Source organism: Filicampus tigris, chromosome 7 (genome assembly GCF_054856515.1).
Source record: "Filicampus tigris isolate MCC_2025a chromosome 7, RoL_Ftig_1.0, whole genome shotgun sequence".
In the NCBI taxonomy this organism is placed as follows: Eukaryota; Metazoa; Chordata; class Actinopteri; order Syngnathiformes; family Syngnathidae; genus Filicampus; species Filicampus tigris.
The window spans coordinates 18,680,632-18,704,975 of record NC_141223.1 but is presented as its reverse complement, the minus strand read 5'-3'; the positions used below and the strand labels follow the sequence as shown (position 1 = coordinate 18,704,975).

Genomic DNA, 24,344 nt, shown 5'->3' with positions numbered 1-24,344 from the left:
AATTGCATGGCACATACAAACAATCACACACTGTACATTCACACTAATGGAAAATATGAACACCGAACCTGCACTGACCCTTGTGAGGAGAAGCGGTGTAGATAATGGATGGATGGATGAACCTGCACTGTCCTTTCCCTTAATAATAATAGGTTTTATGAATAAAGAAACTGCAGTGGATCCACTATAGTTGAAAGCCCCTGAAGTAATGCTATTTGGAACTTAACCAAAATGGAATAACATCATTTCACTTTTGTATGTTTTCAAATTGAAACTAATTTAAGGTTGAACAGTGTCCCAGAATTGAGTTTTAAAGCTAATCAGCCTATGGTATGTTCATATACAGTAACTCATCAATGAACAACTTAATAAGCCTCAAACAAATGTAAAAGTATGTAAAAAGATTAAATCTAATAAGCTTCCCAGCTAATGTAGGTTGTATACCAGGCCTGTTAAGTTCATATTGAGTAATTAATTAATTACCATGAATCATGAAATGATATTAAGATTGGATATAATAGCACTCAGTGTGATCACGTAGCTCGAGAGTTGCGCAATTGCATGTGGGCTCATTGTGCATGAGGGGCCATTTCCATATTACGATAATCCCTGCGACATTTGATGAATTAAATGACCAGAAAAGGAGATTTCCTGGAGTCATAATCCAACAGCAAAAGAAAATGAAGGAAAAATAAACCGAACAAGTTAATCTTCACGGAAGTAGCAAATATTTGCTGATCCTGTGGCTGATCAAGGTTGCGGAGAGCCTATTGACATAGCGAGAAAATGTGAAGAATCTTAGTATTAAAACAAAAATTGTCATTGAAGTGCCCTTTCACTTTTTATCATTTCAAAATTCGCATGCTTCCTCTCTTGTTTTCAGTCACTGACTGTGGGATGCGAAACGGTGGACATGACACTGAGGAGAAACGGACTGGGTCAGTTGGGCTTCCACGTGCGCTTGGACGGCACCGTCGCCGAGGTACCTTGAGCTGCCTTGTTCACCTGTCAAGAGTCCGCACATGTATTCAATCTAACCCAAAGTGGTGGCGTGTATTACCATGCAGGTGGAGGAGTACGGCTTTGCCTGGCAGGCGGGCCTGAGGCAGGGTAGCCGCCTGGTGGAGATATGCAAGGTCGCCGCCGTGACGCTGACTCACGAGCAGATGATTGACCTGCTAAGGACGTCGGTCACGGTCAAAGTGGTCATCATCCCCCCGTACGAAGAGGGCGGGCCGCGGAGGTGCGTCAAGTGCATGTCGTTTTCATTCTGCTGTTGAAAAATGTCTTCTGTGAATAGTTTGACGCGTCATGGGTGTGATAAACTGTGGGCAACAGCACATTTTAATCAGAGATGGCTTTGTGTCCCCCACTCGTATTTGACACTGGTTTCAAAAATGTCTTTACGTTTTTCCTAGCACGTCAAGGTTTTGAGATTTTCAATTTTTGGTTTAAAGTTTAACCTATGAAAACGTGTGCAATATAAATTTTATGAAGCGTTGTAATTTATACCGAGAACGTTTCAAGAAAAAAATCCACCTGTTGCCGAACCTATCCCTTAATTCATAAATATTTATATTACTATGTTATATATAATTTTATTATCACATGAGAAAAAACAAGGGCAGATTCAGAATCAGAAAGAATCTCGAAAAATTAACTTTCATTTCTCTTATTTGGGAAAAAAATAGTTGAAATGTTTTGACCTCTAAATAAGGTCATATAATAGTAACATTATTAAAGGTAATTTGAGCAAATTTGTGATTTCATTAAGTGTGTTTCAAACTGGTAGCCCTTCACAACAATCAGTAGCCAAGAATTAGCTCTGTTTGAAAAAAGTCAGTGACCCCTCATATAGGTAAACAGCTATTCACGCTCACATTCACACCTAAGGACAATTTACAGTCTCCAATTAACCAAACATGCATGTTTTTAAAATGGGGAGGAACCTGGAGTACCCGGAGAAAACACCCGCTAAGCACGGGGAAGAACTTGCGAACCCTACCCTGGAAGGCCACACCCTAACCTAGAACCACGGAACTGCGAGACACAAGGCCGGGTCTAGACAGGCATGTATGAGTGAGCAGCCACAAATCTTGAGGGGGCATTTTGCTCCAGCACCTTTTACCATGTCCAACTGACAAATCCACTCACTTGGATGCGGGTACACGAAACAAGTTTGGAATTGGATTGGAAGACAGCTATCCCTCACAGTGAGCCGGCAGCAGGCTGATACTCTGAGCAGAGTGAAAAGAGGACAATGAAGCGGGGTCGAGAAACATGACACAAGAAATAACTTGATATATTTTATATTTGTGGGGGCAAGCAAGACATTAAGACAGCAAGAAGCGGAGCAGAGGGAAGAAGCATGAGATAATGAAAATATCTGAAATATAATATATTTTGGGGGGTATTAATTTGGGGGAGTACATTTATTTGAGAGGACCAGGCCCCCTCTCGGCCCTGCATAGACCTGGCTCTGGTGAAACACAAGTGCTAATCACCGTGCTGCCCTTTTTTTTCTTGCCAAAACGACTATCAAAAAAAAACCAACGTATTCAGTCCAATGCCCATCCTTACTCTTGACACAAGCGCGGCTGAGATGGTGGTCAGAATTTTGTGTGGGAGGGTGCGAAAAGAGGAAGCGAGAAAACAGGCACAAACTAGGATGTGTGGATGGAAAGCAGCAAAAAATGATTACATTTGGCATTCATTTTGACCTTCCTTTTCCCCTAATAGCAAGTGTACTGTTACTTGAGATTCGTGTATGTACCACCAAAGTTCTTTTCAGTTTTCATCCCACATCCAGTATGGCCTTGGTTATAATGAATAAGTTCATGATTTTGAGTAATGTCTCAAGATGCTGTAAAGTGATTGCAGGTTGAAGTAGTAGCCTGTGTGAGCATGTCTGCTTGTGTGTGAGGGAGACTCGAATACAGTCATTGCGGTCGCATCGCTTTAATCTTAGAGGCCGTTTAATTACACCAACTTTCGACCCGTCAACACACGCACACACTTTGTGGCATTAGTACAGCTAGTAATTAAGAGTCTTGTATTTCACTCTTCCCCCTTCCTCTCTCTCTCTCTCTCTCTCTCTTCTCCCGCTCATTTGCGTGATGTGCCAGCCAAGCCGATTGCATGAGATTAAGGACTTGAATCCACAGGAGGGAGGGGAAAAAGGCAACTAAAAATAAATAATACAAGCAAGTGGATGCGATTAATTAAAAATGCTTTGCGGGAAAAGAGGGAGGGATAAAGGGAGAGGAAGGCAGGACGGCGAGAGGAGGACGTGTCTCAACAGCGCCGAGTGACAGTGAAAGGGAGTGGGCGGAATGGAGATAGAGAGAAGGAGAGTTGCCTCCGCTCTGCATCGGCTTCTGAGACTGACGGATACAGCAGAAGAGAAGGTGTGATCGACGGTGATAGTGGTTTTGACCTTGCACGCTTGTTGGGGGAGCGCCAGCTGTGTGGGAAGAGACCGTCGGTGCGCACATGTGTAGGCGCTTTGGGTACGTACCACTTTGACAAAGCAGGGTAGGGAAATATTACAATGTAGCTACTAGCTAGATGTCTTTGAAGTAATTTCTTTTTATGTAAAAGGGTGCGTGCCGTTTTCATGTTATTTGCGCGATGCATGTTAAAAGGCTTAATTTAACCAAGCACTTGGCTTAATCAGTGCAAATGTCCAGCCAAATACAACTGATGTGAATCACTTGTGCCAAACGGGATTTAAATGCATCATTTTCAGAACGATTTTGGAACATTTCTGCAGACAGAAAATACAACTTGTTTGGCTTGAACAGAACAAAGATGTTCTTTCCCTATAAATGTCCTGTTGAAAAGCGTGTTTTGTCAGGTCAACAGTATATTTCCTCAGATTAATAATTGTTTTATTTCCACACTTTATCGCATGAAGTAGCTTGGCTGCATCTCACGTGCATAGCTAAGGTAATGTTATTCTTCAGAATGCAAGCTAGTTCAAACTGAATCAACAGCGCCTCTGCTTTTACGGCCGAGTACTGAATCGCATTCCATTTTTTTCAATTGCTTTAAAGCAGTGGCACAGTGAGGTGATGGTTAGCATATCTGACTCACAGATAAGAGGTCTTGGGTTCCAATTTTGACTCAGGCCTTCATCTGTCGAGTTTCCACATTCTCCTCATGCTAGCTTGGGTTTTCTTCAGGAACTCCGATTCCCTTTACACTTTCCAAAACAATGCATGTTAGGCTCATTGAAGGTAGTGAAGTTGTGAATGTGTATGTGATTGTCTATATATGCTGTCTGATTGGGCACCAGTTTACAGTGCACCTTGTTTCTTGCCCAAAATGGATGGATGCTTCAATTTAAGCACTATAAGTCAACAATGATTTCCACCAAATTCAGATTTTATTTAACAAAGTCAGCATTAGTCTGATTGTGACCTTGCACATGTATCATAAAAAATATTCATCTCCGACAGTATTTACTGACTGAGGCCTTGTGTGAAGAGCTCTTTGTTTCGATTGGGCCGCAGTTCACACACACTCACACACACACACACACACGCCCACGCACTCACCCCCACACACACACACACGCACTCACACATACTTGACCTCCGTCTCTCAGTTGACGAGATTGAGGCCTGTTGTGCCAATAATCAGTTTCCTCTCCTCTGCTCCTGTCAGTGTCAGGGGAGCTAATTAGTAACCACCATTATGTGTCTGCTGTTTTCTACAACATGATTGTGAGTTTTAATATGCAGTGCAGGTCTTTAAAGAAAGGGAAGCAAATGGATTTGTGTGTTCCTATAATGCTTATGAATGAGTTGCTTTGTTTGTGACGGTTTCAGGGGCTTTACAGAGGAATATGAGATGAAGACCATGGAGCAGAAGCCCGAAGCTGAGCCTTTGGTCGCGGGCTACCGACCCCCCCCTCGCTCCGGTTGGCGCTGGGACAGCCCGCCCATCCCTCAGGGGCTACACAGCACCCCCAACCCGCAACGGTGGGCCCCCATGTGCCCGCCACCACCGCCCCCGCTGCTGCGTTCCTCCCACAAGGCTTTGGTGCCGGTTCCCTACAGGGAGCCTCAGCACTTCAACTCCAAGAGGTGAGAGGGATGCCATGATGCTACAGTAATGTTCACGTTGTTGAATGATAATAGCTAACAAGTTTAACTTTATAACATGAGGATTAGCATGGAGTAATGCGTAGCAATTGTGTACTACTACTTAACAGTGAAGATTGTTTGTATCGGTGTGGGTTGCCATGTCATTTTGGTGAGAATCCACCACAAATTGGCCTAATTGAAAAAGGAGAACCAAAAGGCATGGTTGGGTCCCATTAACATTTTCCTTCATAGTTATATTTCTGCATGTTTCATTTTTTTTGTACAATATGGATAACTGACTGACTGATTTTTAAGGCTGATACTGTTTTTTCACTTCTCATGTCATGGTCAAGTTTGTTTCAGTAACTAGAAGGACAGATGCAACATTTTTTCACTATTTATCCCAGTGTCATTAAGACATTCTGACCCTTGTATGTAGCAACAACAAAAAAAAAGGAACAGACTAGCAACTAGCAAGCAGTAGATGTTCACCGCTATGCGTTCTGAATGCTAATGAATGGCGCTTGGTGCTGACTTATTTAACCATGAACTCGCGACCCCCCAGCCAAATAAAACAGCGCTCCTTAAGGTTTCTTTATACTCCTGCGTCGCCGCGGGCGACAACTGCTGCATTACATGACATGACCGACATGTTGCCAGTTCAACACGTAGGCGACAGGTATGAAACATATGCCATGCACACGTTATGACGCTCTGAATTGTTGCTACGTATACGACGCCACATGAATTCTCTCGCGTGATTGGTCTGTTATGTCACGTTGCGATGACGTACATTTTTCCCCGGCTCGGTTCTTTGAGGGCAATTTGTCACCCCGGAGGAGAGGACCCACCACGCATCTTGTTGCTGCTGCAAAGCAAACTAGTTGGGCAGCGGTGTGGGTGTTATGTCACTTATGTGTGTGTAAAGAAGACTACACACACAGACATGTACCGCCTTCGCCGCCACCTTCCTGATTGAATTCGCAGTACAATTAAATGCATCGTCGAGTCATCGATGGCCCTTTGTTGCAGCAGGCACGATATCTATTGTTGTCGCTTTCGTTTTGATTGTTGCCCGGCAGTAAAAACGCCGACCAGTATTGGCCATAAAAGGAAGAGGAAATTGTCCTAGTCAGTATCAGCCGTAGCGACACCCCACGACTTGGAGTGCACCTGCAACACATTTTCAAAACAACGCATGTGGATTGCGCGTAAGTATAGGCAAACTGCGCGCGGCATTGCCGCAGTGGCGTGCTAGCGAACGTCGCCCGCCAAAGTATAAAGAAGCCTTCAGTTGCTTGACTAATTTCAAGCTTGATTGACTGGCACTTCAGAGGCTCACCTTTTTGTATACAAAGAAATAAAAAGTTAGTTTTCCATAATAAAATGGAACAATAATAAAATAATTCGATTTTACTTGTTCATAGCCATTTTTTTCCTCCCACAGATATAATCTGTAATTTAAGATTGTCTTAAGATTTTTGCTACTTGTACTGCATCAAGTGTTTAAAGTTTAATGTTCATTCATTTTTCTTTTTTATCCCTACAAATGTTTATCTTCATTGTATAAACATAGCTAAACTGGCCAAAAAAGTGAGGTGGACACAAACAGAGCCCTGGGGGTTCAAGTTTATTTTCCGTGCTTTCACTCGTAGCAGGAAGCCACATAACGCTACTATGTACATTAACAACTCTTTTGCAAATTTATTACTCATCATTGACACAAATTTGAGTAGTCTCCATTCGCTTTAGTAATCTCAATGTTTGGTTGACCTCTCCACTCTTTCTGTTGTGTGTCTGCTCAGGCCAGTCAGCTACCCAGAGAACCACTACAACGTATCACCTGCAGCTGGTGACCGAATGCTGCCTTACAGAAACCCCTCTGCCAGCTTTTCGTCGCCCTCTTCGGGCCTGGTGGGCCTCTCCACCATTGGGCCACCTGGAATCACACCGGGGCCCTTTGTGCGCTACAAACCTTCGCCTGACAGGCGAGTGTGCATAGTCTCTTATACAGTTGATCTGTCATAAGTCAGTCAAACCAACAACCGTGCAGAGATGGAAAAACAGCAGTTTTTATAATTGCAGCACATTCATGTGTACAGATGATTATTAGCAATCTGGTGGAAGAATCCTCAGGGGACTCAGTGAAGTACAGGTTTTATTCAACGCAGATGCAAAAAGGAAACAAATGTCAGTAGAAGTTGGGACATTTTAAAATTATTTCATACTGTATGTGTTTTGCATCAACTATTTGTGTTGCCAGTGTTTATGACGATGGTCTTCATGCTGAACCCTTCTGTGCTCTGTGCAGATATGGAACAGGACAGCGCACCCTGCTGCCCTATGAGCCCCACTTCAGCATGGACATCATGTCCAGTGGAGAATCATCGTCCGGCTTCACCAGTCAGGAGAGCACCATGGAGCGCTGCAAAACTGGTACATTGTCCCCCAGAGCACAGTTGGCCTCTATTGTGAATGCACAATAAAATGTTCACATCCTGCATCATTGGTCCGATTCTATAGTATAATTGTATAATGTAGTGAAAAAGTCAAGAGGAAGAACAGAGCTGCTCAGTATTTTCTGATAGCCCTCGCCTCTAAGGCTAGGTTCACACCACAGGCAAATGCGACCCAAATCGGATTTTTTTGCCCATATGCGACCTGCATCTGATTTTTTTATGACAGTCTGAACGGCTCAATTCCGATTTTTTTCAAATGCGACCTGGGTCGCTTTCATATGTGGTCCTGGATCGGATACGTATCTGATCTTTTCCAATGCATTCGCGGTCTGAACGGCCAGGCCGCACATACCCGACGTCATCATTGACGTCATCCGGAGCCCAAAATGTGCTACGCACAGGCGGAGTTACAGAGCTGGCAGCAGGGGGATCGAATCTGCAAAGTTGTTTTGAGTAACACTATTGACTTTATATTTTACTTTAATTTAATCCACCTTGAAACAAGAAGCATAAAGTGGACATTTATGGCGATCGTAGTAATTCAGCCACGGCTCGGATCGATAAATTTTTTTACGCACAGTTGTGACGTGATGTCATCGTTAGTGATGTCTCCATGAAATGAGATATTAAAGCGTCGCCTCGTGATTTTCCCCAAATACTGTATTTATTTCTACCTCCGACCTCATTGCTTCACTGTATAAATGCCCCGACGCGCTGGACCACATTTAATTCCGCAAACACAACGTCGGGAGTGACGTCGTCTCTTTTTCTGCGCATGCGGGTCACTTTCGTGACGCATGTGTTCATACAGCATGCAAGACTGAGGTTGCATTTAAAATGTAATATGAACGCTTACAGAAAAAAAATCTGATTTTTCAAAAAAAATCAGAATTGAGCATTAAAACCTGAACCTAGCCTAAATCTGGATTATTTTGTTTTTGGGAGGGCTTTTTTTTATGTAATCATAAAGTCAGGCCCTTAAAGCGGAAGTCAACCCAAACATATTATTTTCAAGGATATGTTCCCAGCAGGCCCACTATTCTGATTAATTTTGCGTTTGTGGAATATAAGTTAAACAGCAAAATGCACTCGTTTTTATCCATCTCTGGGGGTGGCCATTTTGTCTTCTGTCGACTGAAAATGACATCACAACTGCTCACAACGACCAATCACGGCTCAGATTCAGAAAACAGGTCAGCTGTGATTGGTCGTTGTGAGCAGTTGTGATGTCATTTTCAGTCGACAGAAGACAAAATGGCCGCTAAAAACAAGTGGATTAAACACTTATTCCACAAATGCAATATTTATCAGATTGCCCTGTTTCAACTAGTGGGCTTCCATAGAACATATTCTTGAAAAAAAAATGTTTGCGTTGACTTTACTTTAATGCCATAAATTTTTCGATAGAACAGGGCTGCTTTAAATCCCAGAAATGTGAATAAATTGATTTGCCTCAGTGACTGAGGATAGTAGAGAAGAGGGCTGTCTTGTTTTGTGTTAATAAAGTCAGTTTAAAGAGGGACACACGACGTGCTGATACCAACTACAGCAAAGCACAGCATAACACTCACCCGTCATATGAGCCAAAGCCAATCAGATTGGTCTGCACTTCACGGACCACTCGGAAAACAAACTCTAAGAATATTACAAGGGCCACATATAAATGTATACATTACACGCACACACACACTTTGTTTGGACACATTTGAAATATTTCTGTCACTGCTCAGAGGCCCTTTGGCGGTTTTGTTTTTGTAGTGAATAAAAATACTGTCTACTACAGAAAGAATGTTAAATGTGTGTGTGTGTGTGTGTGTGTGTGTGTGTGTGTGTGTATATATATATATATATATATATATATATATAGTGTGTGTGTGTGTGTGTGTGTGTGTTTACTATTTTTCTTTCCACTATGTTCCTTTGATAGCAACCTGAAATGAAGAATAGAGTTCATTAAAAATCTGTTGTACCTGATGAAAGACTCTTTCATTACGCTTGATATGGCGTTTGTGTTTTGTGTGTAGAACCCCTCTGGCATGTTCCGGCGGCAGCGCCCAGGGTGCAGTCTGGCGGTGGTGGAGGTGGAGGAGGAGGCCAGAGGAGACTCAGACAGGACACCCAAGGGAAAGACTCACCAAACAGACACTCAAAGGTTTGATTCAATATTGTAAATTGACACTTTGCCACGTTCCTTCCTTCACGTCCTCTGTGTGTGCCACAGGGTGAGACCCAGTACTCCAGTCCCTCCAGCAGCAACACGCTGTCCAGCAACGCCTCCAGCAGCCACAGTGACGAGCGCTGGTTCGATGGAGGACCAGCGGGCGACAGGGGTAACGGCGGTTTCCCTGGTGACACCGCCGAGCCCGATCCGGACCATCTCAATAAGGGTGGATCAAACGACAGCGGCATCGACGCACCGGCCTACTACAACAATCACAACAGTCGCCACGTGTCCGGCAGCCAATCCCACAAGCCCACGCATGGGGCCATCCCCTATAGCCAGGAGCTGCCCGTGGGAAGAAGTAGCGGTGGAGGGGACGCCAAGAAACGAGAGTCGTCACCCGGCATTTCGGCCGCGACCAATCAGAACAAAGGGTATCGCACTCGGACGTTCCCACCTCCCAAATCCAATGCTGAAAAAATGGATGCTTTCAAACCAAGGTAATAAGACTAGTCAGTGTGGTTTATTTTAGGCCTGCCTACTCAAACTCGCACACCTGTCACTTCTGTCAACTGAAAATGACATCATAATTGCTCAGGGCGCAGGTAACGACCAATCACAGCTCACCTGGTTTTTGAAGCTGAGCCGTGATTGGTTGTTATCTGAGCCCTGAGGGTGTGTGATGTCATTTTCAGTCGACAGAAGTGACAAAATGGCCGCACCCTGAGATGGACAAAAACGGGTGGATTTTGCTGCTTAACTCATATTCCACAAACAAAATCTTAATCAAAATGCTGTATTTCAACTAGTCGGCCTGCATAGAACACATTTTTTGTTTTAAATGTTTGGGTTCACCTCCTTTAATGCTTTTTTGGGTGAACTTGCCGAAAACTTGCTGGAAAAAAAAACTTGCTTTGTATCATGAGAAAATTAAACAAATCTTATTAGGGGAAGAACAAGCAAAATGTCATTTGATTAATGTCATTGGGCCCTAGTTTGTGTGCAGTCTATTTATATTCAAGGTGCGGTGTTGTGTTTCAGAGCCTACACACCTCAGGGTTACCAAACTCCCACAACAGACAAAGCACGACCCATCCGTGCTTCGACCACCACACCCACTTTGGCCCACCTGAGCTCCATCCCTCTCTCTAGCTCCGCCCCAAAGGCCTTTTACGGAAAGAGCAGACAAAGCACCTTGCAGACTGAAGATGTCAGCCTGTCACCTTCCAATGCAAACACCTCATCCAGCTCTGACAGCAGCAACAGCAAGACGTACGTTTGTTATTCTCCTACATGAATACCTTCTATCTTTCAAATAAACACATTTGTACAGGAAGTCCTCAAATTACAACGAACGCGACCTACGACTTTACGACGCCCGTGCCTCTTCCGCCATTTTATCCCCAGCACCATAGTGACTACGTTAACTTGTAGTCAATATTCAGGTTACGGTCAAAATTTCAATTTCTGAAACATTCTGAATATCCCGTTTTCATGAATAAGAGGAGAGAGTTGCTCCAGCATTTGAATAACCCAGTGTGTACGGCGACGAACGGCGTAGTAACTCAAACGGACGTCATTTCCACTTGTTACTTTCCACTGTCAGTAAAACACTTGATATTCATGTCACCACAGGAGTGAAGCAGCCGGTTTCCTCCTCGCTCCAAAAGTTTGCTGTTGTGGTGCATCTCTGAGCTTGTTTATCTCTGCTTGTACAACCACCGCAATTCGCTCCGCATACCAGCAGTTCCTGTACTACAAAGACCAGGATTCCTTGCGGTTGATCATACGCAGAGTGTCTCGATTGTGTCTGTTTGCGCGCCAGCACTATCTTTGCCTATTTTTACTTAATTGCAAACTTCCCCGAGTGTACTGAACACTGCCCTATCGCTCTTTTAACTCCTAAAATGTCCAAAAAATTACTTTGTTGTAAAAGGCTTACTTTGACCAGGATCCTGTTCTACATTGTGACCTAGGGTAGAACCGAAGTCAGTTATTGTTTGTCAAATCTTCATTGCTTAAAGAGTTACAACATGGCAACACTGATGCTACTCATTAGTCTGTTTATAGTGTTTTGCATTGTTTGTTAGCATTAGCTAAACAGACAAAATATTAAGGTGCATTAAGCTAAAACTTTATTCAGGCAAAGCTATATGGTTATTTTAAATACACAGTGTACTTTTTCTTTGTTTAGTCCGACAGCAAGCCTCACCTGGGTGTAAAATGCTTGAACACTCTTTTTTTTAATAAGTCTTCACTATCTGCTAAACTGCTGCTTGTTGTGAAGTTGAGCTGTGTTGAGTTCACTGCCACCATTCAACCCTTGTACTGTACCTCAAGTTTTTGCGATTCAACCAAAAAATTGGCGGAATGACTACGAAAGTTTTTAAAAACTTGTAATCCAGGCCACCCTTGAACCCCTGCACATTTGAGATTCGGCATTTGTTGCCTCTTGGTGTATTTTTCTTCAGAATTTTGTGCATAGGCCAAAGCCAAGTCAAATATAAAAATGGCAGGCAATTACCGGTACAAACCTTTTGTATTTAGCCAGGTGGACGTGAATTCGAAGAATGTTTTTGGACAACCGCGGCTGCGAGCGTCCCTGAGAGACCTGCGCTCTCCACGGCGGACGTACAAGAGCACCATCGAGGACGACCTGAAGAAACTGATCATCATGGACAACCCCGGAGAGTCTCCGCAGCGGGATCCAGTGAGGACCACACACTCATGCAAACAGTTAGACCAGGCTTTCAGATGTTATGCAGTGTTGTACATATTCTGTCCTTACTTCTCTGATGACCCGCGCTGAATCGAAACAGCCAGAGAATTGCGTCTGGTGGAGCTGCTGATGGCGAGCCATGTGCAGGTTAAATTAAGGCTTTGTTGAATTTGTTTGGGGTTTTCTTGTTTTCCGAAAATCTTCAAAAATGATTTAGGAAATTACGCTGTTAGGCTGATAAAATATGTCTGACAAGCTGTAGATTTTTCATCCCTGCACCATCGCCGAGGGTCTCAAAATAATTTAAATTGTGGGCTGCATCGTAGCTTATTGTAGTTATTCTTGTGAAGGGCTCAACACAACACACATCGCCCCAAAATAATGCTTAATCGGTCATTTGATATGCTAAACTATCATTTATTACATTGATTAAAATGCATCCAGGTCTACGCTCATGCCAACCCCCAACCAAACAAAAAGCCTTTACTACATTAAAAAAAAAACACGACTGTTCCTTCATCTTCCCGCAAACTCCTTTTCAGAGGTATGAGAGCCATGAGTGATGCAATAAATAAAATGGTGAGCTAACTAAAAGGAGTGTAATAGGCGAAGTTGACTTTTGAACAAGTATTTTCTGGCAGAATGAAAACAAACAAATTTAGCAGGAAACATGAAGTAGGCGTGCTTGATTTGCATTAGTCGGCCACAAATAATGAAGTGGCGGGCCAAACTACCACACCCACACGCCCCCGAGTCTTGAATTTAATTTATTACAAAAGAGACGATGAAAAATTGATATTGTGACACTGTTCCCTGCTGCAGTCCCCCAGGCGCACGTTGCAGCGCACCTTTTCCGACGAGTCTTTGTGCAGCGGTCGCAGGGACGCCAGCTTCGCCAACTCTGAAAACCAGTCGGCCCCCAAGGACATGCTCATAACGTTCACTCTGCCCACACGCAAGCACTCCGCCTCCTCCAACCACACGCAGCCCAAGAACGGTGAGTTGCACTAGTTTAGTGCCAGAGTTTGTTGTACTCACTGCAACCGTTTCCCTCCAGGTCCGCTCTCTGCGTCGGAGTTGTCCCTTACTGAGGTGAGGGACAAAGTACCCCCACTGAGGAGGCTGGATCCTGGACTCATGCCCCTGCCTGACACGGCCTGTGGACTGGAGTGGTCCAGCCTGGTCAATGCTGCCAAAGTCTATGAAGGTGGATACTTGACCAAACTTACCACTTGTGGACAACACTGAACTTTTTGTCCAATCACATGTTTTCTCCTCACAGCACAAAGAGCTGTGTCACTTTTCTCACTGACAGAGACACTAGGGGGCGGCGTGGACATGAGGCCTGCCAGCAGTCCTGTGCAGTTTCCCACTCCTCAGACGCCACGGACCACGCCCACCTTCAGCAGGTACCGTACGTTTCTGGACAACACTCACACTCGTTGCACACACTTCTCTTCTTAACAGTTAACGTAATGTGCACTTTGTTTGTTTTGGGGTTTTTTGCAGCGATGACGTGCCCAACGATTTGTCAGGGCGCCTTCACCATCTGGAGGTGATGTTGAAACAACTCAACAACGACCTCGAAAGAGTGAGTCAATCACACTCTTTGTATTTTTCACAGGATTCTTATTTCTGTGGTGTGTGTGCGTGGATATACACACACACACACACAGCTGGGCGTCGGCCCTCCGTCGCCGGTTTCCGGCCTGCATATCGACCCACATGGTCCTGGCCCGTCTTTCACCGGCGACAACCAATCGGCGTAAATGACGTAATCTTTACGTCACACGCAGGTGCCGCACGAGAAGGCACGCAAGAAAAAATATCAAACAAAAACACCTGACACACACACATGCACAGCGTTGTCATCGGTGAAATAAAAAGAATATGGGACACATGTCATTGTGTCTGTGGGACCGCAAGGTACACCACACCCTTTTATTTTTTATTGTTCCTTTTTTGCGTGCGGCACCTGCATGTGACGCGGTATCGGTAAAGTCTGTTCTCGACGCCGGTTGGCTGATTCCGACCGGGACCGCGTGGGTCGATTGAATATGCGGGACGGAAACCGGCGACAGAGGGCCGATGCCCAGCTCCGCATATACATATACGCACACATACATATAGCTGATGTTGGGCCAAAATTGATGTCACAATTTGTTAAGTCATATTTTTTTCACAAATCAACCGTATGTGTGAGGCCTGTATAATACTCAGCATATGTGTTGTCTCAGGAAAAGCATGACAAAGTGGCACTCATGGCTGAGATGGCCAACCTGCGAGAGAACAACCAGCGTCTACAGGAGGAGAGCGTGACAGCCAGCGAGCAGCTGCGCAAGTTCAACCGACTCTTTGGCCACGTGGGCGAGGGCGAGCGCGCCGTGCAGCCCGCCGCACACCAGGCGCCGCCCAAGAGGGAGTGAATGCGACTGGACTGCCTTAAAACTGGAAATAGTTCCCCCCCACCCAGTCCCGGCCCTCTGAGCCTCTTATTTTTGTAAGTCTTAGATGTATAGTTCCTACGCTCGAGAAGACTGTTTAAATCACCTGGAGAGGCCTAGACATTGTTCCTGCAAACCAATCAGCCAAAAACACCATGATAAACTACATCTCCCACAATGCACTTGAAGTCCCGGAAGCGCAAACGCAGTCTTGAGTACTGTAGATATGATGCCTGTGAGGTACATGCTGACCTATCTATATAATCTATATTGTACTGATTGTTGAACTACAAAAGTTTGTGTGAGTGTGTGCGTGTTTATACGACCACAACTGGTCGTGACGAACAAACTAGTTTACGGAAAACTCGCGGCTCCTCATCGTTTACACTAAGGACCTTAAGTACTGGACATATTTGCGATGCATACAGAGTTCCCAGAGGTGATGGTAGTAAGGTTGTTTCAGAGAAATCGCTGAGCAGCGCCTCCAAAACTCAACTACTAATACATATCATCTTTTTCGCTCCTATTCTATCGTTTTCTATAGCTTTGAGCGCTAATTAGCCACCAAGCTAAGTGGGCGGCTTTGTGTTTTTTACGGCCTTGCATGTAAACTAGCTGCTTGGCTAATTAGCATATCCCGCCAATGTCTTACCATACTTTTCTCATTGAGAGAAGTTTACCTTTTTTTTTTTTTTTTTTAAACTTTTACTGTGTACTCACTAAATGGCCAGCTATTTAACACTTCCTAATCCTTTTAATCATTGAGCCAACACATGGTAACTATCTGAGCCGGGCATCGCCTAACCGCCACCGAGTTCCCTCTGCATATTTAAACGACCCACGTGATGCCAGTCGGTCCGAGTCAGCCGAACGACGTCGCGTACGGACTTCAGCTGTACCACGTCACACGCAGGTGCCGCACTTATGACGCGCGGCCGAGTAAGGAAAAAATAAAAGTGTTGTGTACCTTGCGGCCCCGCAGACGCAATGACATCTGCCCCATATTGTTTTTATTTCACTGCTTGTGCGGCGCCTTCACGAGATGATAATGTTCTCGACGCCGATAGGCTGTCACAGACAAGGGACGGACTGAGTACACGTGGGCCGTTTATATCAGGGGTCCCCAACCACCGGGCTGCGGACCGGTACCAGGCCGCGCAAATTAGAGAAAGAAAAAAGAAAAAAAAATACAGTGCTTCGGTTTATTTATCATCAGAGGCTGAAAAACATTTTATTTTGAGAAGTGACCGGATTCTCTCATTACATCCATCTATAACTGACTCTTAACGCATGTCAAGTTGTCTCTGTTGTGTAACGGTAATATTAAATGCACAAGCTATCTCGCCGGGGAATAGTTACAGGGCCGCGAAGGGACTTGTACGAAGCTGTCCGTGGCAGAAAAAAGGTTGGCAACCACTGGTTTAAATAATGGAGACGGGGACTCTGTGATGGTTAGGCGATGCCCAGCTCTGGAAAGTCAAGTGGATAACTGTCAGTGGCTTTGATGCTAATTAGCATTTCCCACTAATGCCTCACCATCGAGCTAACACTTGACCACAAATCTTGTGTGTGTGTGTGTGTGTGTGTGTGTGTGTGTGTGTGTGTGTGATTTTTGGTGCTAACTAGCTGCCTGGCTAATTAGTTTCTCCACTACTGTCTCATGATCCTTTAATCTTTGAGTTAAGTGGTTAACTTTTACCATTTTTAATGGCTTTGAGTTCAAATGAATATTTCTTGCTAATCTCTCATCTGCGTTTGTATCGCTGAACTCATGTCACCGCAAAGCTAAGTGGACGAGTTTGAATGTTTTCTATAGCTTTGCACACTAACTGGCCATGCGGTTAATTCATTTCCAATTTATGTCTGAACTTTTGTTTTTTCTTTTATCATTGAGCTAACATGTCAGCATGAATCTTAAGTGGATGACTTTTAGCATTTCTATGGCTTTGAGCAGGAACTTGAAGCTTGACTAAATTCCTGCTAATTTCTAGACTAGAGCTAACTATAGCTAAGTGGGTGACTTTTAGCTACTTCTATGCGTTTGAGTGCTGATTATTATTTCACTCTAATGTGTTCTTTTTATCATTGAATTAACACGCCACAAGCCATATGGGTGACTTAATTTTTTTCACCCTCCAGCCAGGCTGTCACTTTCTACTAAAAACAATGTGTTCTTTCTCCTACAAGATCTCAAGAAAGCATATATATTTTCTTCCCAGAATTTTAAGCTATTTCTATACGTCTTTGTTTAAAAAAAAAAAAAAAAAACAACAATCTCAAATTGTGATTCTTCTATCATTTACTGTACATGTGGGAGACAAAACGCCCCCCTTCTGTGAAAAAAAATCTTTGAATACTGTTGATCTATTTTTCATACAGAAAGACAAGTTTGTGCTTTGCGGCTACCGGTACTTTTTGATAATTCCGATAAAACTGTTTGCGATGACTGGAACTGTTAGAATACTTGGCTCAGGTTCCTTATGATGCTGGACCTAAACGCTACACCATCACAGGTACTGTTTAAAAAAAAAAAAAGCATCTTGCTCTTTATTTGCCATTGAGGCTTTCCCTTTAAGGCTTCTTCTAGCTGGAAATGAGTGAAGTTGAGTTTTCCCTTTGTGGAGTGGGTTGATGGTGACTGAGTGAAGACACGCAATGTGCAAGTGGCCCCTTAAATCAGGGGTGGGCAACCTAATCCGGCCCACCATGAAATTCTAAAAAGCTCAATAGGAACTGAAAACATTCAATAGCATTTAAACCAGACGCTCACCATGAACAAGTCTGGGTTCCCCACCCTTGCTTTAAACTCTTTAAGGATGAGAAGTCACACACCTTTTTCCTCCATTCAGGTGTCTACGAGTCTTGTTTTTCTCATGTAAAAAGGTTTTTCTAAATATAATTGTTTTTATGTATGATGAAGCTATTTATAGCGTACAGTGATCCATGTTGAACAAAACAGTAATGGTAATATTGTACAATTTTCCTTTCTATACATTTTAATTTATTTTTGTGGCTGTAACGGATACAACAGTGAGGATGTGAGGAGAGGGTACTGTGTTTTATTACATCTTTCCTCTTATGTTTGCTCTGGGCTGTAATAAGTGTACATTTAAGCTGTAAATTATGTTTTCTTTTGATAAAAAATTTAAAATAATTCCCAAGTTTTGTATGCATTTACTTTGTTCCATAAAAGACCTTGGCGAAATCTCATTTGCAACCTCCTTGATCCTGTTTCTGCTTACAAGTTAGGTCCCCCCGCCAAAGATGCTGTCAAAGACCAACAAATGAGATGTCCACTACAAGATGTCATTTCATGGAGGAGTCAACTGAAAAACATCGACTGATTCTGCACATCTGCACTTTGTTACTGTTACGAACGCAGCACACTGTTTGTTGTAAAGTACCATCCATCTTTTTTTTTTATAAATACCTGTCAAGGAGCTAAAAGATGAAAGGGAAGCAGGTTCCTCGATTATAGTGCTTTGTGGAGCCTCCTCAATAACATAGCAGGGTGAGAACAACTCCAGGTCACAGTTGATGCATTGAACTACAAATGTTGCAATTAAGAGAAATGGGATCCATCCATTGTTAAATTAACATTTTATTTAGTATATATTGAGAGTATTAACATTTGAAGAACAGAACCGTAGTCAAATTTAAGATTGGAGGGAGCGTTCAAGAACCGCACATGAGGCACTCGTCTCTGTTCTCCAGGGAGCACACCATGGCGGCAGTGTTGCGCTCTTTGGCGTCTAGCTCTGAGGTTTTCTCGGTGGTGCCGTTGATCAAGGCGGACGCCTCCTTCAGCTTCTCCTTGTCCAGCGTGAACTGGATGGGACTGGCAGCAGGCTTGGTGCGCAGGTAATACATGCCTGTCTTCAGACCCTGGGAGCAGAAGGATGACAAAAGAGCCATTTTAAAAGAAGCTAAGAATGCTTCTGCGACAAGAAAAAGGCTGAACATGGATTATGCTTTTATCTGACTACTCAGTTGGCGCTCCCATACATGCGATGCATGAGGGTTATCATCTTCCTGTGCTGCTATTACGGTCAATGTGGACTAATCAGGTTGCCTTAATGTTAACGCACACATTTATTTCTTCACCAACCATTCCACAGATCGTGCCTGGCCCGAACAGGGACGCTTCATTCTGTACCGATCACGGAACAAAGATGCACTACTAGTTGTTATGCAAAAAGTGGGACAGCTGTGTAAATATTCACTCTGCTTCTTCGTGACATACCTGCTTCCAGCCGAAGAAGTGCATGCTGGTCAGTTTGCCATAATTGGGCTCTGCGATGTGAATGTTGAGCGACTGGCTCTGGTCGATGTACGCCCCTCGGTCGGCGGCCATCTTGAGCACCGTCTTCTGAGAAATCTCCCACACGGTTTTGTACAGCTGCTTCAGGTCATCTGGGATTTCCACAATGTCCTGGAGAGAGAGAGAGAAAACCCAAGACTAGGATTAGAAATACAGTAATCCTCCACTATACTGCCGATTTTTCGGTTCAAGAAAATTACAGTAGCCGCAAGTTCCAGAACCCCCCATGACATGATCCATAGCATAATAATAGGTAATACTTTGCGGTTACTCATACCTGTATGGATCCATTGTGAGCGATTAGCTGGTTCTTCATGTCCTCGCCCCACAGCCCCCTTTCGGTGAGGTCCTTGAGCAGGTGCGGGTTGACGCACTGGAACTCGCCGGAGAGCACCCTGCGCGTGTAGATGTTGCTGGTGTACGCCTCGATGGACTCGTTGTTGCCGAGGATTTGCGCGGTGGAGGCAGTGGGCATGGGCGCCAGCAGCAGGCTGTTCCTCACGCCGTGCTTGGCGATCTTCTCCTTGAGCAGCGCCCAGTCCCACAGCGGCGTGGGCGTCCGCTGCCACATGTCGTACTGGAGGATCCCCTTGCTGACAGGCGAGCCCGGGTACGTCTCGTAGGGGCCGTGCTCGGCGGCCAGCTCGCAGCTGGCCTCCAGCGCGGCGTAGTAGAGCGTCTCGAAGATCTGGACGTTGAGCAGCTGCGCCTCGGCGCTCTCGAAGGGCCGGCGCATGAGGATGAAGGCGTCGGCCAGCCCCTGCACGCCGATGCCGATGGGCCGGTGCCGCATGTTGGAGCGCTGCGCCTCGGGCACCGGGTAGTAGTTGATGTCAATGATCCTGTTGAGGTTCTTGACGATGACTTTGGTGACTGCCGCCAGCTTCTTGAAGTCGTACGTGCGCTCGGGCGTGACGTACATGTTGAGCGCCACGGAGGCCAGGTTGCACACGGCCACCTCATCCTGGCTAGTGTACTCCACGATCTCCGTGCACAGGTTGCTGCACTTGATGGTGCCCAAGTTCTGCTGGTTGCTTTTGCGGTTGCATGCGTCCTTGTAGAGCATGTACGGCGTGCCCGTCTCCGTCTGCGACTCGATGATGGCGTACCACACCTGCTGGGCCTTGACCACCCGCTTGACTCGGCCCTCCTTTTCGTAGCGCGTGTACAAGGCCTCGAACTCATCGCCCCAGCACTCGTCCAGGCCGGGGCACTCGTTGGGGCACATGAGCGACCAGTCTCGGTTGCTCTCCACCCTCTTCATGAACAGGTCCGGGATCCAGAGGGCGTAGAACAGGTCGCGGGCACGCTGCTCCTCTTTGCCCGTGTTCTTCTTCAGCTCCAGGAAGTCAAAGACGTCAAAGTGCCACGGCTCCAGGTACATGGCGAAGGCGCCGGGCCGCTTGTTGCCGCCCTGGTCCACGTAGCGCGCCGTGTTGTTGTAGACGCGCAGCATGGGCACCAGGCCGTTGGAGTTGCCGTTGGTGCCGGCAATGTAGCTGCCCGTGGAGCGGATGCAACTGACCGCCACGCCGATGCCGCCCGCCGACTTGGAGATGAGGGCGCACTGCTTGAGCGTGTCGTAGATGCCCTCGATGCTGTCGTCTTTCATGGCCAGCAGGAAGCAGCTGGACAATTGCGGCCGGTTGGTGCCGGCGTTGAAGAGCGTGGGCGAGGCGTGCGTGAACCACCTCTCCGACAGCAGGTTGTACGTCTCGATGGCGGCGTCCACGCGCTGGCCGTGGATGCCCACCGCCACCCGCATCAGCATGTGCTGCGGTCGCTCCGCCACCTTGCCGTTGATCTTGAGCAGGTACGAACGCTCTAGGGTCTTGAAGCCAAAGAAATTGTAGGAGAAGTCGCGGTCGTAGATGATGGCCGAGTTGAGGCGGTCCTTGTGCTCCAGGACAATGTCCAGCGTCTCCTTGGAGATCATGGGCGAGTGGCGGCGGTTGAGCGGGTTGACGTAGTTGAAGAGGTCCTCCATGACCTCGCTGAACACCTTCTTGGTCTCCTTGTGCAGGTTGGAGACAGCGATGCGCGCCGCCAGAATGGCGTAGTCGGGGTGCTTGGTGGTGAGCGTGGCGGCGATCTCGGCCGCCAGCGTGTCCAGCTCCACCGTGGTCACGCCACTGTACAGGCCCTGGATCACTTTCATGGTGATCTGGGCCGGGTCCACAAAGTCAGAGTTAAGGCCGTAGCAAAGCTTCTGGATGCGCGAGGTGATTTTATCAAACATGACGCGCTCTTGGCGGCCATCTGGAACACAAGAATACAGTCGGCGTTACAACTAACAAATAGAAACTCTGCATTTTCACAGATTTAAAAAGGCTTGACACCGGCTTTATTGAAAGTATTTTTTGTTCACTTTATTTGTGCAGGGTTTTTTTATTTGATCCAATTTTAATAATTTAAACTGCTTTTTCATTTGTAGTTTTGCTTCAATGTGACAGACATTGTGCTGCACCTTGGCTACCAGCAAGCAAATTAATACATTTACAATAGACCCTTACTGTGTGATGTCACATTTACAGAGATGGGAAAAGTACTGACATTCTGTACTTGCGCAAAAGTATCAAATCTTGTATAAAGGTCATCACTTAACACCCTTTAAAATGACTGGATTGTTTTTTGTTCGTTCTCAAACTTCAAAATTTCAAGGTCTTTGTGAGAGCAAACAAAGGGATCCAAATGCTAATACAGCATGTTATGCTAAACCAACGTCATTATCCATGGCCAAGCTAACGAAAGGACAATGATTTAGCTTTAACTTAGACAAAAAAAAATCTGTTGCATTTCATAATTAAGTGCACTTATATTTTTATTGAATGTTATTGTACTGCAAATAAGATGGATACACAGTTCTCAGGACTGTTTCAAGCTCTCTCTTGAACAATGTCAGCATTGTCCCATTAAAACAGACAGTCATTTATGATATGTCCAGTTACCGGTAGATGATGAGCACAATGTTCCTTGATTTAACACTTTGGTGAATCTAAAATCCATTTCAGTAGACCTGGACAGCATCAGGGTATAAAACCTTGGAGTACAGACGACTTTACCCCTCCAAAAGTATGTTCATTTGGGAATTATGGGTCATTTTAGGTGGAGGGGGAAGTTAAAATCTGAGGTGAAAGAATAACATCCAGGATAGGAATGTAAGATTTAATGTAAAGACGATCAAGGTTTTCGTTACGTGTGCGCATGCGTGTTTACATAAACAGTTTGGCGCCAACTATGACAAAGGCATAGGGGGGAAATTATCGTAGAACGACGTAGAAACAACACATTACAACAACTTCTGAGCGCAGTTATCTCGTTAATAAATTGTTTTCTTCTCAACCGAATATGCTTGCTTAGCTTCATTTAATCCAACTAGAAAACTCAATTAGCTGTTGTGTGCTGCTAGCTAACTATGTACGAACTACGAGCTTGCCCCCGTGCGACAAAACTGTTTAACCGCAAAGTATAACGACGCAAAATATTTAACTTGTCTTGCAATAACTAGTGAGAAGACGAGCGGCGAAGAAACGGAAGGCCTCGAGCGACAATAACTAAACCGTCCGGTTGGCACGCACCTCTCTTAATCACATGCATCTTGGCAGCGTGTGGTGTCTTTGGTACTCCCACAAAACGCCAACAGTCGTCCTGTCCACGGCGTTAAAGTTTTCTTTCGGCCGCCGAGAGTCGAGGGTCTTCGCGACAGCGCGGGAAGAAGGTGGCTCCTAGTCCAGCAAACTCCCGCTAACGTTATATTTGTGGAGAAGGGAAGGGGCGTGAAGGCAAGACTGGTCCGACAATTCACCAATCGCCATTAGAGAAAGGCAGAGCTGTAACACGTGCGCGCCAATCAGAATCGACTGACACAATGACCAATCATTGAGAAACGGGTGGGTTTTAACACAGAAGAGCCAATCAAAACCTTTAAAACGGTCTTTTCCGGTTATTTTCCCGGATTAAATTATGGCGGGATTGAAAAGAAGTAGGTCAAAATTAAAATGCAAGGAGAAAAAACGGTATAAGTGTTTTTGTGTGATTGTTACGTCAAATAAAATTGAGGAAAGGCATGGAAATGTTTACATTAAATGTTTCTCGAAATACAGTCCTTAATTATTGAAGTTTTTGGTTGTCAATCAATTATTGTTATGTACCTAGTGGATTTAAAACTTTCTACTCCAATTACAGCCCCCCAAAATACTTAGCTCTCCATGTACCACCAAAATAACCGTTAAAATAGAACCGTAGTCGACCCGTGTTCATCAGAATTGCAGCAGACAGTTATAGCTAAAAAGTATAGCTAGCCCAACGGATGGTTGACTGGTTAGCACGTCCGCCTCACAGTTTAGACGTCGTGGGTTTGATTCCGGCCCTGGCCTTCCTGTGTGGAGTTTGCCTCCCCATGCCTGTGTGGTTTTTCTCCAGGTACTCAGGTTTTCCACATTCCAAAAACATGCATGGTAGGTTGATTGATCACTCTACAGTAGGGCTGACACAAACGATTATTTTGATAGTCGACTAATCACTAACAGTAGTCGCGATTAGTCGACTAATTGGATAATATATAAATCGCGGCCAATCGCAAGCTGCTGCTCTTATAATAAGCATCATTAGCTTACACCTTAAATTCTTTTTGTACAAATCGAACATGAAGACAAGATGATATTGCATTCAACTCGTATTAAACTTTGCAACTCAAGCCATCATTCCATGTTTATAAATAAGACTTAAATTGATGGCGATACACTGGCCTTACATTTTTTTAGCTGTAATTCTTAATAATGTGCCAAATAAATAAATATATAAATAAATGACGCGTCAACGATTAAAATTAATTGTCGAAGATTTTGATCGTCGACGTCGTCGTGATTAGTCGACTAATCATGGCAGCCCTACTCTACAGTAAATTGCACCTAGGTGTGATTGTGACTGCGGTTGTTTGTTTGTCTCTGTGTGCCTTGCTTGATTGGCTGGCAACTAGTTCAGGGTGTACCCTGCCGATGACAGCTGGCATAGGCTCCAGAACGCTCGCGACCCTTGTGAGGATATGCGGTAAAGGTAATGGATGGATGGATGAACTACTCAGGGCTCAGGTAACGACCAACCATGGCTGACCTGTTTTCTGAAGCTCAGCCGTGATTGGTCATTACCTG

At 45.0% G+C, this 24,344-nt stretch overlaps 2 protein-coding genes across 3 annotated transcripts in view; one reads left to right on the top strand and one right to left on the bottom strand.

Annotated features, from left to right (window-relative positions):
* Positions 1 to 18,027, top strand: part of sipa1l3 (signal-induced proliferation-associated 1 like 3) — a 78,456-nt gene extending 60,429 nt beyond the window's left edge. The window contains exons 10-23 of one of the 2 annotated variants that reach the window (XM_086035014.1): positions 884 to 982; positions 1,068 to 1,243; positions 4,833 to 5,090; positions 6,896 to 7,078; positions 7,402 to 7,526; positions 9,574 to 9,701; positions 9,771 to 10,210; positions 10,752 to 10,982; positions 12,258 to 12,420; positions 13,252 to 13,426; positions 13,487 to 13,636; positions 13,745 to 13,838; positions 13,939 to 14,020; positions 14,667 to 18,027. In XM_086035014.1, coding sequence (XP_085891140.1) covers positions 884 to 982; positions 1,068 to 1,243; positions 4,833 to 5,090; positions 6,896 to 7,078; positions 7,402 to 7,526; positions 9,574 to 9,701; positions 9,771 to 10,210; positions 10,752 to 10,982; positions 12,258 to 12,420; positions 13,252 to 13,426; positions 13,487 to 13,636; positions 13,745 to 13,838; positions 13,939 to 14,020; positions 14,667 to 14,855 — 2,493 coding nt within the window. In that variant the 3' untranslated portion in view covers positions 14,856 to 18,027. Of the gene's footprint in view, positions 1 to 883; positions 983 to 1,067; positions 1,244 to 4,832; positions 5,091 to 6,895; positions 7,079 to 7,401; positions 7,527 to 9,573; positions 9,702 to 9,770; positions 10,211 to 10,751; positions 10,983 to 12,257; positions 12,421 to 13,251; positions 13,427 to 13,486; positions 13,637 to 13,711; positions 13,839 to 13,938; positions 14,021 to 14,666 lie in introns of both variants that reach the window. The other variant, XM_086035013.1, reaches the window with a different exon arrangement.
* A 429-nt stretch (positions 18,028 to 18,456) lies between these two features.
* Positions 18,457 to 23,029, bottom strand: LOC147145017 (ribonucleoside-diphosphate reductase large subunit). Its single transcript, XM_086035015.1, has 4 exons — positions 22,773 to 23,029; positions 19,472 to 21,453; positions 19,117 to 19,305; positions 18,457 to 18,758 (listed from the first exon to the last, which is right to left on the bottom strand). Exons 1-4 carry the CDS (start codon positions 22,789 to 22,791, stop codon positions 18,549 to 18,551), a joined length of 2,400 nt encoding a protein of 799 aa, XP_085891141.1. The 5' UTR covers positions 22,792 to 23,029; the 3' UTR covers positions 18,457 to 18,548.
* Between the last annotated feature and the right edge of the window lie 1,315 nt (positions 23,030 to 24,344).

Excerpts from the sequence above, each read along its gene's own strand:
- LOC147145017 (XM_086035015.1), bottom strand. Across the intron at positions 19,306-19,471 it reads CTCACAATGGATCCATACAG|GACATTGTGGAAATCCCAGA; the intron begins GTATGAGTAACC and ends CTCTCTCTCCAG. Across the intron at positions 18,759-19,116 it reads ACTTCTTCGGCTGGAAGCAG|GGTCTGAAGACAGGCATGTA; the intron begins GTATGTCACGAA and ends TTCTGCTCCCAG.